Source organism: Oncorhynchus clarkii, chromosome 24 (genome assembly GCF_045791955.1).
Source record: "Oncorhynchus clarkii lewisi isolate Uvic-CL-2024 chromosome 24, UVic_Ocla_1.0, whole genome shotgun sequence".
In the NCBI taxonomy this organism is placed as follows: Eukaryota; Metazoa; Chordata; class Actinopteri; order Salmoniformes; family Salmonidae; genus Oncorhynchus; species Oncorhynchus clarkii.
The window spans coordinates 42548167-42560184 of NC_092170.1; the positions used below are offsets into that span (position 1 = coordinate 42548167).

The window sequence follows — 12018 nt, forward strand, 5'->3', positions numbered from 1 at the left end:
GGAACTAATGGGGATCCATAATAAACCCCAGGAAGAGTAGCTGCTGCCTTGACAGGAACTAATGGGGATCCATAATAAACCCCAGGAAGAGTAGCTGCTGCCTTGACAGGAACTAATGGGGATCCATAATAAACCCCAGGAAGAGTAGCTGCTGCCTTGGCAGGAACTAATGGGGATCCATAATAAACCCCAGGAAGAGTAGCTGCTGCCTTGGCAGGAACTAATGGGGATCCATAATAAACCCCAGGAAGAGTAGCTGCTGCCTTGGCAGGATCTAATGGGGATCCATAATAAACCCCAGGAAGAGAAGCTGCTGCCTTGGCAGGAACTAATGGGGATCCATAATAAACCCCAGGAAGAGTAGCTGCTGCCTTGGCAGGAACTAATGGGGATCCATAATAAACCCCAGGAAGAGTAGCTGCTGCCTTGGCAGGAACTAATGGGGATCCATAATAAACCCCAGGAAGAGTAGCTGCTGCCTTGGCAGGAACTAATGGGGATCCATAATAAACCCCAGGAAGAGTAGCTGCTGCCTTGGCAGGAACTAATGGGGATCCATAATAAACCCCAGGAAGAGTAGCTGCTGCCTTGGCAGGAACTAATGGGGATCCATAATAAACCCCAGGAAGAGTAGCTGCTGCCTTGGCAGGAACTAATGGGGATCCATAATAAATACAAATACACATCTATTTAGAGATATGCTCAATCCAGAAAGCGATGTCTGTTTTTTTTATTTACATTTTTTATTTCACCTTTATTTAACCAGGGAGGCTAGTTGAGAACAAGTTCTCATTTGCAACTGCGACCTGGCCAAGATAAAGCAAAGCAGTGCGAAACAAACAACAACACAGAGTTACACATAGAATTAACAAACGTACAGTCAATAATACAATAGACAGCCTCCTGGCTGGCTCAGTGTTCTAGGGCACTGCATTGCAGGGTAGCCTAGTGGTTTAGAGTGTTGGACTAGTAACCGAAAGGTTGCAAGTTCAAACCCCCGAGCTGACAAGGTACAAATCTGTCATTCTGCCCCTGAACAGGCAGTTAACCCACTGTTCCTAGGCTGTCATTGAAAATAAGAATTTGTTCTTAACTGACTTGCCTGGTTAAATAAAGGTAAAATAAATAATAATAATAAATTGCTGTGCCACCAGAGACTCTGTGTTCGCGCCCAGGCTCTGTCGCAGCCGGCCGCGACCGGGAGGTCCGTGGGGCGATGCACAATTGGCCTAGTGTCGTCTGGGTTAGGGAGGGATTGTCCTTGTCTCATTGCGCACTAGCGACTCCTGTGGTGGGCCGGGCGCAGTGCACTCTAACCAAGGTCGCCAGGTGCACGGTGTTTCCTCCGACACATTGTTGCGGCTGGCTTCTGGGTTGGATGCGCGCTGTGTTAAGAAGCAGTGCGGCTTGGTTGGGTTGTGTTTCGGAGGACGCATGGCTCTCGAACTTCGTCTCTTCCGAGCGCGTACGGGAGTTGTAGCGATGAGACAAGATAGTGCGCCCAGACTTCTTAGCTACTGTTGTATCTATATGTTTTGACCATGACAGTTTACAATCTAGGGTTACTCCAAGCAGTTTAGTAATCTCAACTTGCTCAATTTCCACATTATTTATTAGAAGATTTAGTTGAGGTTTAGGGTTTAGTGAATGATTTGTCCCAAATACAATGCTTTTAGTTTTATAAATATTTAGGACTAACTTATTCCTTCCCACTCCCTCTCTGAAACTAACTGCAACTCTTTAAGTGTTGCAGTCATTTCAGTAGCTGTAGTAGCTGACATGTATAGTGTTGAGTCATCTGCATACATAGACACTCTGGCTTTACTCAAAGTCAGTGGCATGTTGTTGGTAAAGATTGAAAGAAACAAGGGGCCTAAACAGCTGCCCTGGGGAATCCCTGAGTCTACCTCGATTATGTTTGCGAGGCTACCGTTAAAGAACACCCTCTGTGTTCTGTTAGACAAGTAACTGTTTATCCACACGTGTGCTACTGTTTGCAGACGACTTTTCACAAATCTGAGAAGAATGAGGGTTTGTGTTCCTCGATGAAAATGTGTGTAATTAACCAAGTCTTTAACTAACCAAGTCATTAAGTAACCAAATTATTAAGTAACCAAGTCATTTAGCCTTCAATCTACTTATGTACAATGACTTATGGGCTGGTAGAAATACATCTCAGCCAACCACCAGTAAGTAAAAATGCTCCTGACCCACTGAGGTCTGGGACCCTAACCACTCTGAGTGAAGCTGGGCCAGTACAGCACAGAGCAAGAGCAGAACGAGCCCATCTTTTGATAAGCTTTTTTGATTGGTTGGACCAGACACATGACACAGGAATATAAAAGTAGGAAGCTGAATGTAAATGCAAAAGAGGAGGGTGACTTCTGTACTGAGTCATGTTTTCATTGGGAGCTCAAATGGAAAGTACATCATGTTCCAGAATGATAACAGAAAAGTTATGATGCGGTGGCTTCCCTATAGGCACCAGGGTTACAAGGCTTCCATATAGGCACCAGGGTTCAAGGCTTCCCTATAGGCACCAGGGTTACAAGGCTTCCCTATAGGCACCAGGGTTACAAGGCTCCCTATAGGCACCAGGGTTACAAGGCTTCCCTATAGGCACCAGGGTTACAAGGCTTCCCTATAGGCACCAGGGTTACAAGGCTTCCCTATAGGCACCAGGGTTACAAGGCTTCCCTATAGGCACCAGGGTTACAAGGCTTCCCTATAGGCACCAGGGTTACAAGGCTTCCCTATAGGCACCAGGGTTACAAGGCTTCCCTATAGGCACCAGGGTTACACTGCTTCCCTATAGGCACCAGGGTTACAAGGCTTCCCTATAGGCACCAGGGTTACAAGGCTTCCCTATAGGCACCAGGGTTACAAGGCTTCCCTATAGGCACCAGGGTTACAAGGCTCCCTATAGGCACCAGGGTTACAAGGCTTCCCTATATGCACCAGGGTTACAAGGCTTCCCTATAGGCACCAGGGTTACAAGGCTTCCCTATAGGCACCAGGGTTACACGGCTTCCCTATAGGCACCAGGGTTACAAGGCTCCCTATAGGCACCAGGGTTACAAGGCTTCCCTATAGGCACCAGGGTTACACGGCTTCCCTATAGGCACCAGGGTTACACTGCTTCCCTATAGGCACCAGGGTTACAAGGTTCCCTATAGGCACCAGGTTTACAAGGCTTCCCTATAGGCACCAGGGTTACAAGGCTTCCCTATAGGCATCAGGGTTACAAGGCTTCCCTATAGCCATCAGGGTAACAAGGCTTCCATATAGCCATCAGGGTAACAAAGCTTCCCTATAGCCATCAGGGTAACAAAGCTTCCCTATAGCCATCAGGGTAACAAGGCTTCCCTATAGCCATCAGGGTAACAAGGCTTCCCTATAGCCATCAGGGTAACAAAGCTTCCCTATAGCCATCAGGGTAACAAGGCTTCCCTATAGCCATCAGGTTTACAAGGCTTCCCAAAGCCATCAGGTGGCTTCCCTATAGCCATCAGGGTAACACGGCTTCCCTATAGCCATCAGGTGGCTTCCCTATAGCCAACAGGGTAACAAGGCTTCCCTATAGCCATCAGGTGGCTTCCCTATAGCCATCAGGGTAGCAAGGCTTCCCTATAGCCATCAGGGTAACAAGGCTTCCCTATAGCCATCAGGGTAACAAGGCTTCCCTATAGCCATCAGAGGTTGCAAAGATTCCCTATAGCCATCAGGGTAACAAGGCTTCCCTATAGCCATCAGGGTAACAAGGCTTCCCTATAGCCATCAGGGTAACAAGGCTTCCCTATAGCCATCAGGGGAACAAAGATTCCCTATAGCCATCAGGTTAACAAGGCTTCCCTATAGCCATCAGGGTAACAAGGCTTCCCTATAGCCATCAGGGTAACAAAGCTTCCCTATAGCCATCAGGGGAACAAAGATTCCCTATAGCCATCAGGGTAACAAGGCTTCCCTATAGCCATCAGGGTAACAAGGCTTCCCTATAGCCATCAGGGTAACAAAGCTTCCCTATAGCCATCAGGGTAACAAGGCTTCCCTATAGCCATCAGGGTAACAAGGCTTCCCTATAGCCATCAGGTGGCTTCCCTATAGCCATCAGGATAACAAATCTTCCCTATAGCCATCAGGGTTACAAGGCTTCCCTATAGCCATCAGGTGGCTTCCCTATAGCCATCAGGGTAACACGGCTTCCCTATAGCCATCAGGGTAACAAGGCTTCCCTATAGCCATCAGGGTAACAAAGCTTCCCTATAGCCATCAGGTGGCTTACCTATAGCCATCAGGGTAACAAAGCTTCCCTATAGCCATCAGGGTAACAAGGCTTCCCTATAGCCATCAGGTGGCTTACCTATAGCCATCAGGGTAACAAAGCTTCCCTATAGCCATCAGGGTTACAAGGCTTCCCTATAGCCATCAGGTGGCTTCCCTATAGCCATCAGGGTAACAAGGCTTCCCTATAGCCATCATGGTAACAAGGCTTCCCTATAGCCATCAGGGTAACAAGGCTTCCCTATAGCCATCAGGGTAACAAGGCTTCCCTATAGCCATCAGGGTAACAAGGCTTCCCTATAGCCATCAGGGTAACAAAGCTTCCCTATAGCCATCAGGTGGCTTCCCTATAGCCATCAGGGTAACAAAGCTTCCCTATAGCTATCATTTGGCTTTAGCTGATGATAATGATGATGAAGATGTGAAAGTGATTGTGTCATTCAGTTCCTCCCTTATGCTCTTATCTTAATGGGTCTGTCTGATCCTTGTGATCTTTTGACGAGATGCTGTAGATCTAACCAGCATGCAACAAACTGGTAGTCGTACCCTCCTCAATCTCCTCAATGATTATCTAACAATTCCTTCTCTCTCAGCGCTCACACACACGCACACACACACGCACACACACGCACACACGCACACACACGCACGCACACACACACACACACACACACACACACACACACACACACACACACACACACACACACACACACACACACACACACACACACACACACACACACACACACTGGAGGTTGACAAAGTCGTTGGGTTGTCCAGTAAACATCTCAGTTAAGGAGCAGAGTGGAATCCGGATGTTCGGTTGTGTTCTGCACAGCAAAGGTACTGTTAGGAGGAAACCAAGACTCCCTTTGGGCACCAAGTCTAGCGGATCTGAGTCATTGACAAACCATCTCCCAGAGCAGCCTAGCTTCCCTATCGCCTTCCTTCCTGTTCCTGCCAAGCTGCCCTGTCCCAAACACACTGATAATAACACGAGGGAGGGAGAGAGGGAGGGAGAGAGGGAGGGAGAGAGGGAATAAGTGACAGAGCAGTGAAGGGAGAACCCAACACTCACGTTACAGGAAACCCCCTACCCTGAGGGAGAGAGAGAGAGATTAGAGAGAACAGAGAGAATGAGCAGAAAGATTTCTACTCTTACCCTTCTTCTCTCCATCCTCCTCTTCTACCCCCATTAGTGATACGCTGTTATTTGGTGTTCATCTCAGCAGAACAACATTCCCTGTCTTCTCTAGTGTTTGTTCTTCCTGTTGGTCTATGTTCACTGCTCAACACAGGACATCTACTGTATCTAACCCTAACTCTGTCTTTAGAGACAGGACATCTATCTAACCCTAACCCTAACTCTGTCTTTAGAGACAGGACATCTATATAACCCCCTACCCTAACTCTGTCTTTAGAGACAGGACATCTATCTAACCCTAACTTTGTCTTTAGAGACAGGACATCTATATAACCCCCTACCCTAACTCTGTCTTTAGAGACAGGACATCTATCTAACCCTAACTGTCTTTAGAAGTAGTTGATAAGAGGACGAGATCAGGTGAAAAATAGAGGATGGCTGAGCAGAGAAGAGGAGAAGAGGAAAAGAAGAAGAAGAAGAGAAGAAGAAGAGGGAAAGAAGAGGAGACGAAGAAGAGGAGGAGAAGAAGAGAAGAAGATGAGGAGAAGAAGAGGAGAAGAAGAGAAGAAGAGAAGAAGAGGAGGAGAAGAAGAGAAAAAGAAGAGGAGGAGAAGAAGAGAAGAAGATGAGGAGAAGAAGAGGAGAAGAAGAGAAGAAGAGGAGAAGAAGAGAAGAAGAGAATGAGAAGAAGAGGAGAAGAGGAGAAGAGGAGAAGAAGAGAAGGGGAGAAGAGGAGAAGAGAAGAAAAGGACAAGAGAAGAAGAGGAGAAGAAGAAGCAGAGAAGAAGAGGAGAAGAAGAGAAGAGGAGAAGAAGAGGAGAAGAAGAAGAGGAGAAGAAGAAGAATAAGAGAACAAGAAGAAGAAGAGGAGAAGAAGAGAAGAGGAGAAGAGAAGAAGAAGAGGACAAGAAGAAGAGGAGAAGAAGAATAAGAGGAGAAGAGAAGAAGAGGACAAGAAGAAGAGGAGAAGAGGAGAAGAAGAAGTGGAGAAGAAGAAGAGAAGAATAAGAGAAGAAGAGGAGAAGAGGAGAAGAGAAGCAGGGGAGAAGAAGAAGAGGAGAAGAAGAGGAGAAGAAGAAGAGGACAAGAAGAAGAGGACAAGAAGAAGAGGAGAAGAGAAGAAGAGGACAAGAAGAAGAGGAGAAGAGAAGAAGAAGAAGTGGACAAGAAGAAGAAGAAGAAGAGAAGAAGAAGAGGAGAAGAAGAAGGGGAGAAGAAGAAGAGAAGAAGAAGAGAAGAAGAGGAGAATAGGAGAAGAGAAGAAGGGGAGAAGAAGAGGAGAAGAGGAGAAGAGGAGAAGAAGAAGAGGAGAAGAGAAGAAGAGGAGAAGAAGAAGAAGAGGAGAAGAGGAGAAGAGGAGAAGAAGAAGGGGAGAAGAGGAGAAGATAAGGAGAAGAAGAGGAGAAGAAGAGGAGAAGAAGAAGAGGAGAAGAGGACAAGAAGAAGAGAAGAGGACAAGAAGAAGAGGAGAAGAGGAGAAGAAGAGGAGAAGAGGAGGAGAAGAAGAAGAGAAGAGGAGAAGCAGCGGTAGGAGGTAAAATGACACTAGACGAACAACACAAGAAGAAACACGTAACCCAACAGAACACGAAGAGGTCTGATTTCACAACCAGCACCGACCAGAACGTGTTGAGGAGGTCTGATTTCACAACCAGCACCGACCAGAACGTGTTGAGGAGGTCTGATTTCACAACCAGCACCGACCAGAACGTGTTGAGGAGGTCTGATTTCACAACCAGCACCGACCAGAACGTGTTGAGGAGGTCTGATTTCACAACCAGCACCGACCAGAACGTGTTGAGGAGGTCTGATTTCACAACCAGCGCCGACCAGAACGTGTTGAGGAGGTCTGATTTCACAACCAGCGCCGACCAGAACGTGTTGAGGAGGTCTGATTTCACAACCAGCGCCGACCAGAACGTGTTGAGGAGGTCTGATTTCACAACCAGCGCCGACCAGAACGTGTTGAGGAGGTCTGATTTCACAACCAGCACCGACCAGAACGTGTTGAGGAGGTCTGATTTCACAACCAGCACCGACCAGAACGTGTTGAGGAGGTCTGATTTCACAACCAGAACCGACCAGAACGTGTTGAGGAGGTCTGATTTCACAACCAGCACCGACCAGAACGTGTTGAGGAGGTCTGATTTCACAACCAGCACCGACCAGAACGTGTTGAGGAGGTCTGATTTCACAACCAGCACCGACCAGAACGTGTTGAGGAGGTCTGATTTCACAACCAGCACCGACCAGAACGTGTTGAGGAGGTCTGATTTCACAACCAGCACCGACCAGAACGTGTTGAGGAGGTCTGATTTCACAACCAGCACCGACCAGAACGTGTTGAGGAGGTCTGATTTCACAACCAGCACCGACCAGAACGTGTTGAGGAGGTCTGATTTCACAACCAGCACCGACCAGAACGTGTTGAGGAGGTCTGATTTCACAACCAGCACCGACCAGAACGTGTTGAGGAGGTCTGATTTCACAACCAGCACCGACCAGAACGTGTTGAGGAGGTCTGATTTCACAACCAGCACCGACCAGAACGTGTTGAGGAGGTCTGATTTCACAACCAGCACCGACCAGAACGTGTTGAGGAGGTCTGATTTCACAACCTGCACCGACCAGAACGTGTTGAGGAGGTCTGATTTCACAACCAGCACCGACCAGAACGTGTTGAGGAGGTCTGATTTCACAACCAGCACCGACCAGAACGTGTTGAGTCAAATCACAATGCCAGGAACACGACAGAAATACAACAGTTAAAATAGCAGGAGAGAAGACATCGGAACAGATGCTGATTACGCTGCTGATCTGTGAAGATGTTTGTTAACAGAACAGAAGGGAAACACATGTTGTGTCGTTCACTTCTCGACACATGTTCAGGGAATGTATTGGTAGAAGGGTTCAATAGCAATCAATCCCAGTGGTAGTGAGTGGAAGCTGTTTGGGAAATATGTTAATAATATGTTCATTTTGGCATATGTTAATAAGAGTGGAAGCTGTTTTGAATTACAGGATGAGTTTTGGCATATGTTAATAATATGTTAATACATTAAATCATGACCGGCTCCTCTCTGTCAAAGAACCAGTCTGTGTGTGTGTGTGTGTGTGTGTATATGGATGTGTGTGTGTGTGTGTGTGTGTGTGTGTGTGTGTGTGTGTGTGTGTGTGTGTGTGTGTGTGTGTGTGCGTGCGTGTGTGTGTGTGTGTGTATATATGGATGTGTGTATGTGTGTGTGTGTGTGTGTGTGTGTGTGTGTGTGTGTGTGTGTGTGTGTGTGTGTGTATATGGATGTGTGTGTGTATACAGTGCATTCAGAAAGTATTCAGACCCCTTGACTTTTCCACATTTTGTTACATTGCAGCCTTATTCTAAAATTGATTGTATTGTTTTTTTCCCACATCAAAATCTAAAACAGGTTTTTAGAAATTTTAGCTAATTTATAAAATAAAAAACCCCTGAAATATCACATTTAAATAAGTATTCAGACCCTTTACTCAGTACTTTGTAGAAGCACCTTTGGCAGCGATTACAGCCTCGAGTCTTCTTCTATGACGCTACAAGCTTGACACACCTGTATTTGGGGAGTTTCTCCCATTCTTCTCTGCAGATCCTCTCAAGTTCTGTCAAGTTGGATGGGGAGCGTTGCCGCACAGATATTTTCAGGTCTCTCCAGAGATGGTCGATCAGGTTCAAGTCCGGGCTCTGGCTGGGCCACTCAAGGACATTCAGAGACTTGTCCCAAAGCCACTCCTGCGTTGTCTTGGCTGTATGCTTAGGGTCATTGTCCTGTTGGATGGTGAACCTTCGCCCCCAGTCTGAGGTCCTGAGCGCTCTGGAGCAGGTTTTCATCAAGGATCTCTCTGCACTTTGCTCAGTTCAGACCAGAGAATCTTGTTTGTCGTGGTCTGAGTTTATTTAGGTGTCTTTTGGAAAACTCCAAGCGGGCTGTCATGTGCTTTTTACTAAAGTGGCTTCCATCTGGCCACTCTACTATAAAGACCTGATTGTGGTGCTGAAGAGATGGTTGTCCTTCTGGAAGGTTCTCCCATCTCCATAGAGGAACTCTGGAGCTCTTTCAGAGTGACCATTGGGTTCATGGTCACCTCCCTGACCAGGACTCTTCTCCCCCATTTGTGGACCTTAAATGCTGCAGAAATGTTTTGGTACCCTTCCCCAGATCTGTGCCTCGACACAATCCTGTCTCGGAGCTCTACAGACTATTCCTTCGACCTCATGGCTTGGTTTGTGCTCTGACATGCACTGTCAACTGTGGGACCTTATATAGACAGGTGTGTGCCTTTCCAAATCATGTCCAATCAATTGAATTTACCACAGGTGGACTCCAATCAAGTTGTAGAAACATCTCAAGGATGATCAATAGAAACAGGATGCACCTGAGCTCTATTTCGAGTCTCATTGAGAAGGGTCTGAATAGCTATGTAAATTATGTATGTATGTATGTATGTATGTATGTGTGTATGTATGTGTGTGTGTGTGTGAGTGTGTGTGTGTGTGTATATCTGTTTATATGTATATGTGTTCGTATGTGTGTGTGTATTTGTGTGTGTGTGTATATGGTGTGCATATGTGTGTGTGTGTATATGTGTGTGTGTGTGTGTGGTGTGCATATGTGTGTGTGTGTGTGTGTGTGGTGTGTGTGTGTGTGTGTATGGTGTGTATATGGTGTGTATATGGTGTGTATATGGTGTGTATGGTGTGTGTGTGTGTATATGGTGTGTATATGGTGTGTATGGTGTGTATATGGTGTGTATATGGTGTGTGTGTGTGTGTGTATATGGTGTGTGTGTATATGGTGTGTGTGTATATGGTATGTGTGTGTGTATATGGTGTGTGTGTGTGTGTGTGTGTGTATGGTGTGTATATGGTGTGTATATGGTGTGTATATGGTGTGTATATGGTGTGTATATGGTGTGTGTGTGTGTATATGGTGTGTGTGTGTGTATATGGTGTGTGTGTATATGGTGTGTGTGTGTGTATATGGTGTGTGTGTATATGGTGTGTGTGTGTGTACATGGTGTGTGTGTGTGTGTATGGTGTGTGTGTATATGGTGTGTGTGTATATGGTGTGTGTGTGTGTGTATGGTGTGTGTGTGTGTATATGGTGTGTGTGTATATGGTGTGTGTGTATGGTGTGTGTGTATATGGTGTGTGTGTATATGGTGTGTGTGTATATGGTGTGTGTGTATATGGTGTGTGTGTGTGTGTGTGTATATGGTGTGTGTGTGTGTATATGGTGTGTGTGTATATGGTGTGTGTGTATGGTGTGTGTGTATATGGTGTGTGTGTATATGGTGTGTGTGTATATGGTGTGTGTGTATATGGTGTGTGTGTGTATATATGGTGTGTGTGTATATGGTGTGTGTGTGTCTTCGTGTAGTAATTACACCGGTAGATCTGAGGTCTCAAGTCTGTGTGTGTGCGTGAGAGTGTGTGTGCGCGTGTGTGTGCGTGAGAGTGTATGTGCGTATGTGTGTGCGTGACAGTGTGTGTGTGTGTGTGTGTGTGTGTGTGTGTTTGTATATATGTGTGTGTGTGTGTATATCTGTTTGTATGTATATGTGTGTGTGTATATCTGTTTGTATGTATATGTGTGTGTGTGTAACAGTGTGCGTGTGTGTGTGCGTTTGTATATATGTGTGTGTGTGTATATCTGTTTGTATGTATATGTGTGTGTGTATATGGTGTGTGTGTGTATGGTGTGTGTGTGTGTATATGGTGTGTGTATATGGTGTGTGTGTGTATATGGTGTGTGTGTGTGTATATGGTGTGTGTGTATATGGTGTGTGTGTATATGGTGTGTGTGTATATGGTGTGTGTGTATATGGTGTGTGTGTGTCTTCGTGTAGTAATTACACCGGTAGATCTGAGGTCTCAAGTCTGTGTGTGTGCGTGAGAGTGTGTGTGCGCGTGTGTGTGCGTGAGAGTGTATGTGCGTATGTGTGCGTGACAGTGTGTGTGTGTGTGTGTGTGCGTGTGTGTGTGTGTTTGTATATATGTGTGTGTGTGTGTATATCTGTTTGTATGTATATGTGTGTGTGTATATCTGTTTGTATGTATATGTGTGTGTGTGTGACAGTGTGTGTGTGTGTGTGCGTGTGTGTGTGCGTTTGTATATATGTGTGTGTGTGTATATCTGTTTGTATGTATATATGTGTGTGTATATCTGTTTGTATGTATATGTGTGTGTGTGTGACAGTGTGTGTGTGTGTGTGCGTGTGTGTGTGCGTTTGTATATATGTGTGTGTGTGTATATCTGTTTGTATGTATATGTGTGTGTGTATATCTGTTTGTATGTATATGTGTGTGTGTGTGACAGTGTGTGTGTGACAGTGTGCGTCATTCTCTCTACTAACCCTGCTTCATGGTGAACTTGTGGACCTCCTTGGCGAAGTACTCCTCCTCTTCATCCAGTGTGTGTGTAGTGGGCTGTGGCTGTAGTTTCTGCTCCTCACTGAGCTCCACGGTGCTGTTGTAGAGAGAGAGCAACGCTACAGGGATCTCCTTCCCTGCTCCCGCCTGCTCCTCCTCCGGCTCCTTGGGCATCCTCAGCTTGGAGAGG

At 46.2% G+C, this 12018-nt stretch overlaps 1 protein-coding gene across 1 annotated transcript in view; it reads right to left on the bottom strand.

Moving 5' to 3' along the window:
* The window catches only part of LOC139382739 (transforming growth factor, beta 1a), a 37075-nt gene that overhangs the window by 24792 nt on the left and 265 nt on the right, over positions 1–12018 (bottom strand). Inside the window, exon 1 of the mRNA XM_071126854.1 lies at positions 11813–12018. This exon is cut by the window's right edge and continues 265 nt beyond it. Coding sequence (XP_070982955.1) covers positions 11813–12018 — 206 coding nt within the window. The remainder of the gene's footprint in view (positions 1–11812) is intronic.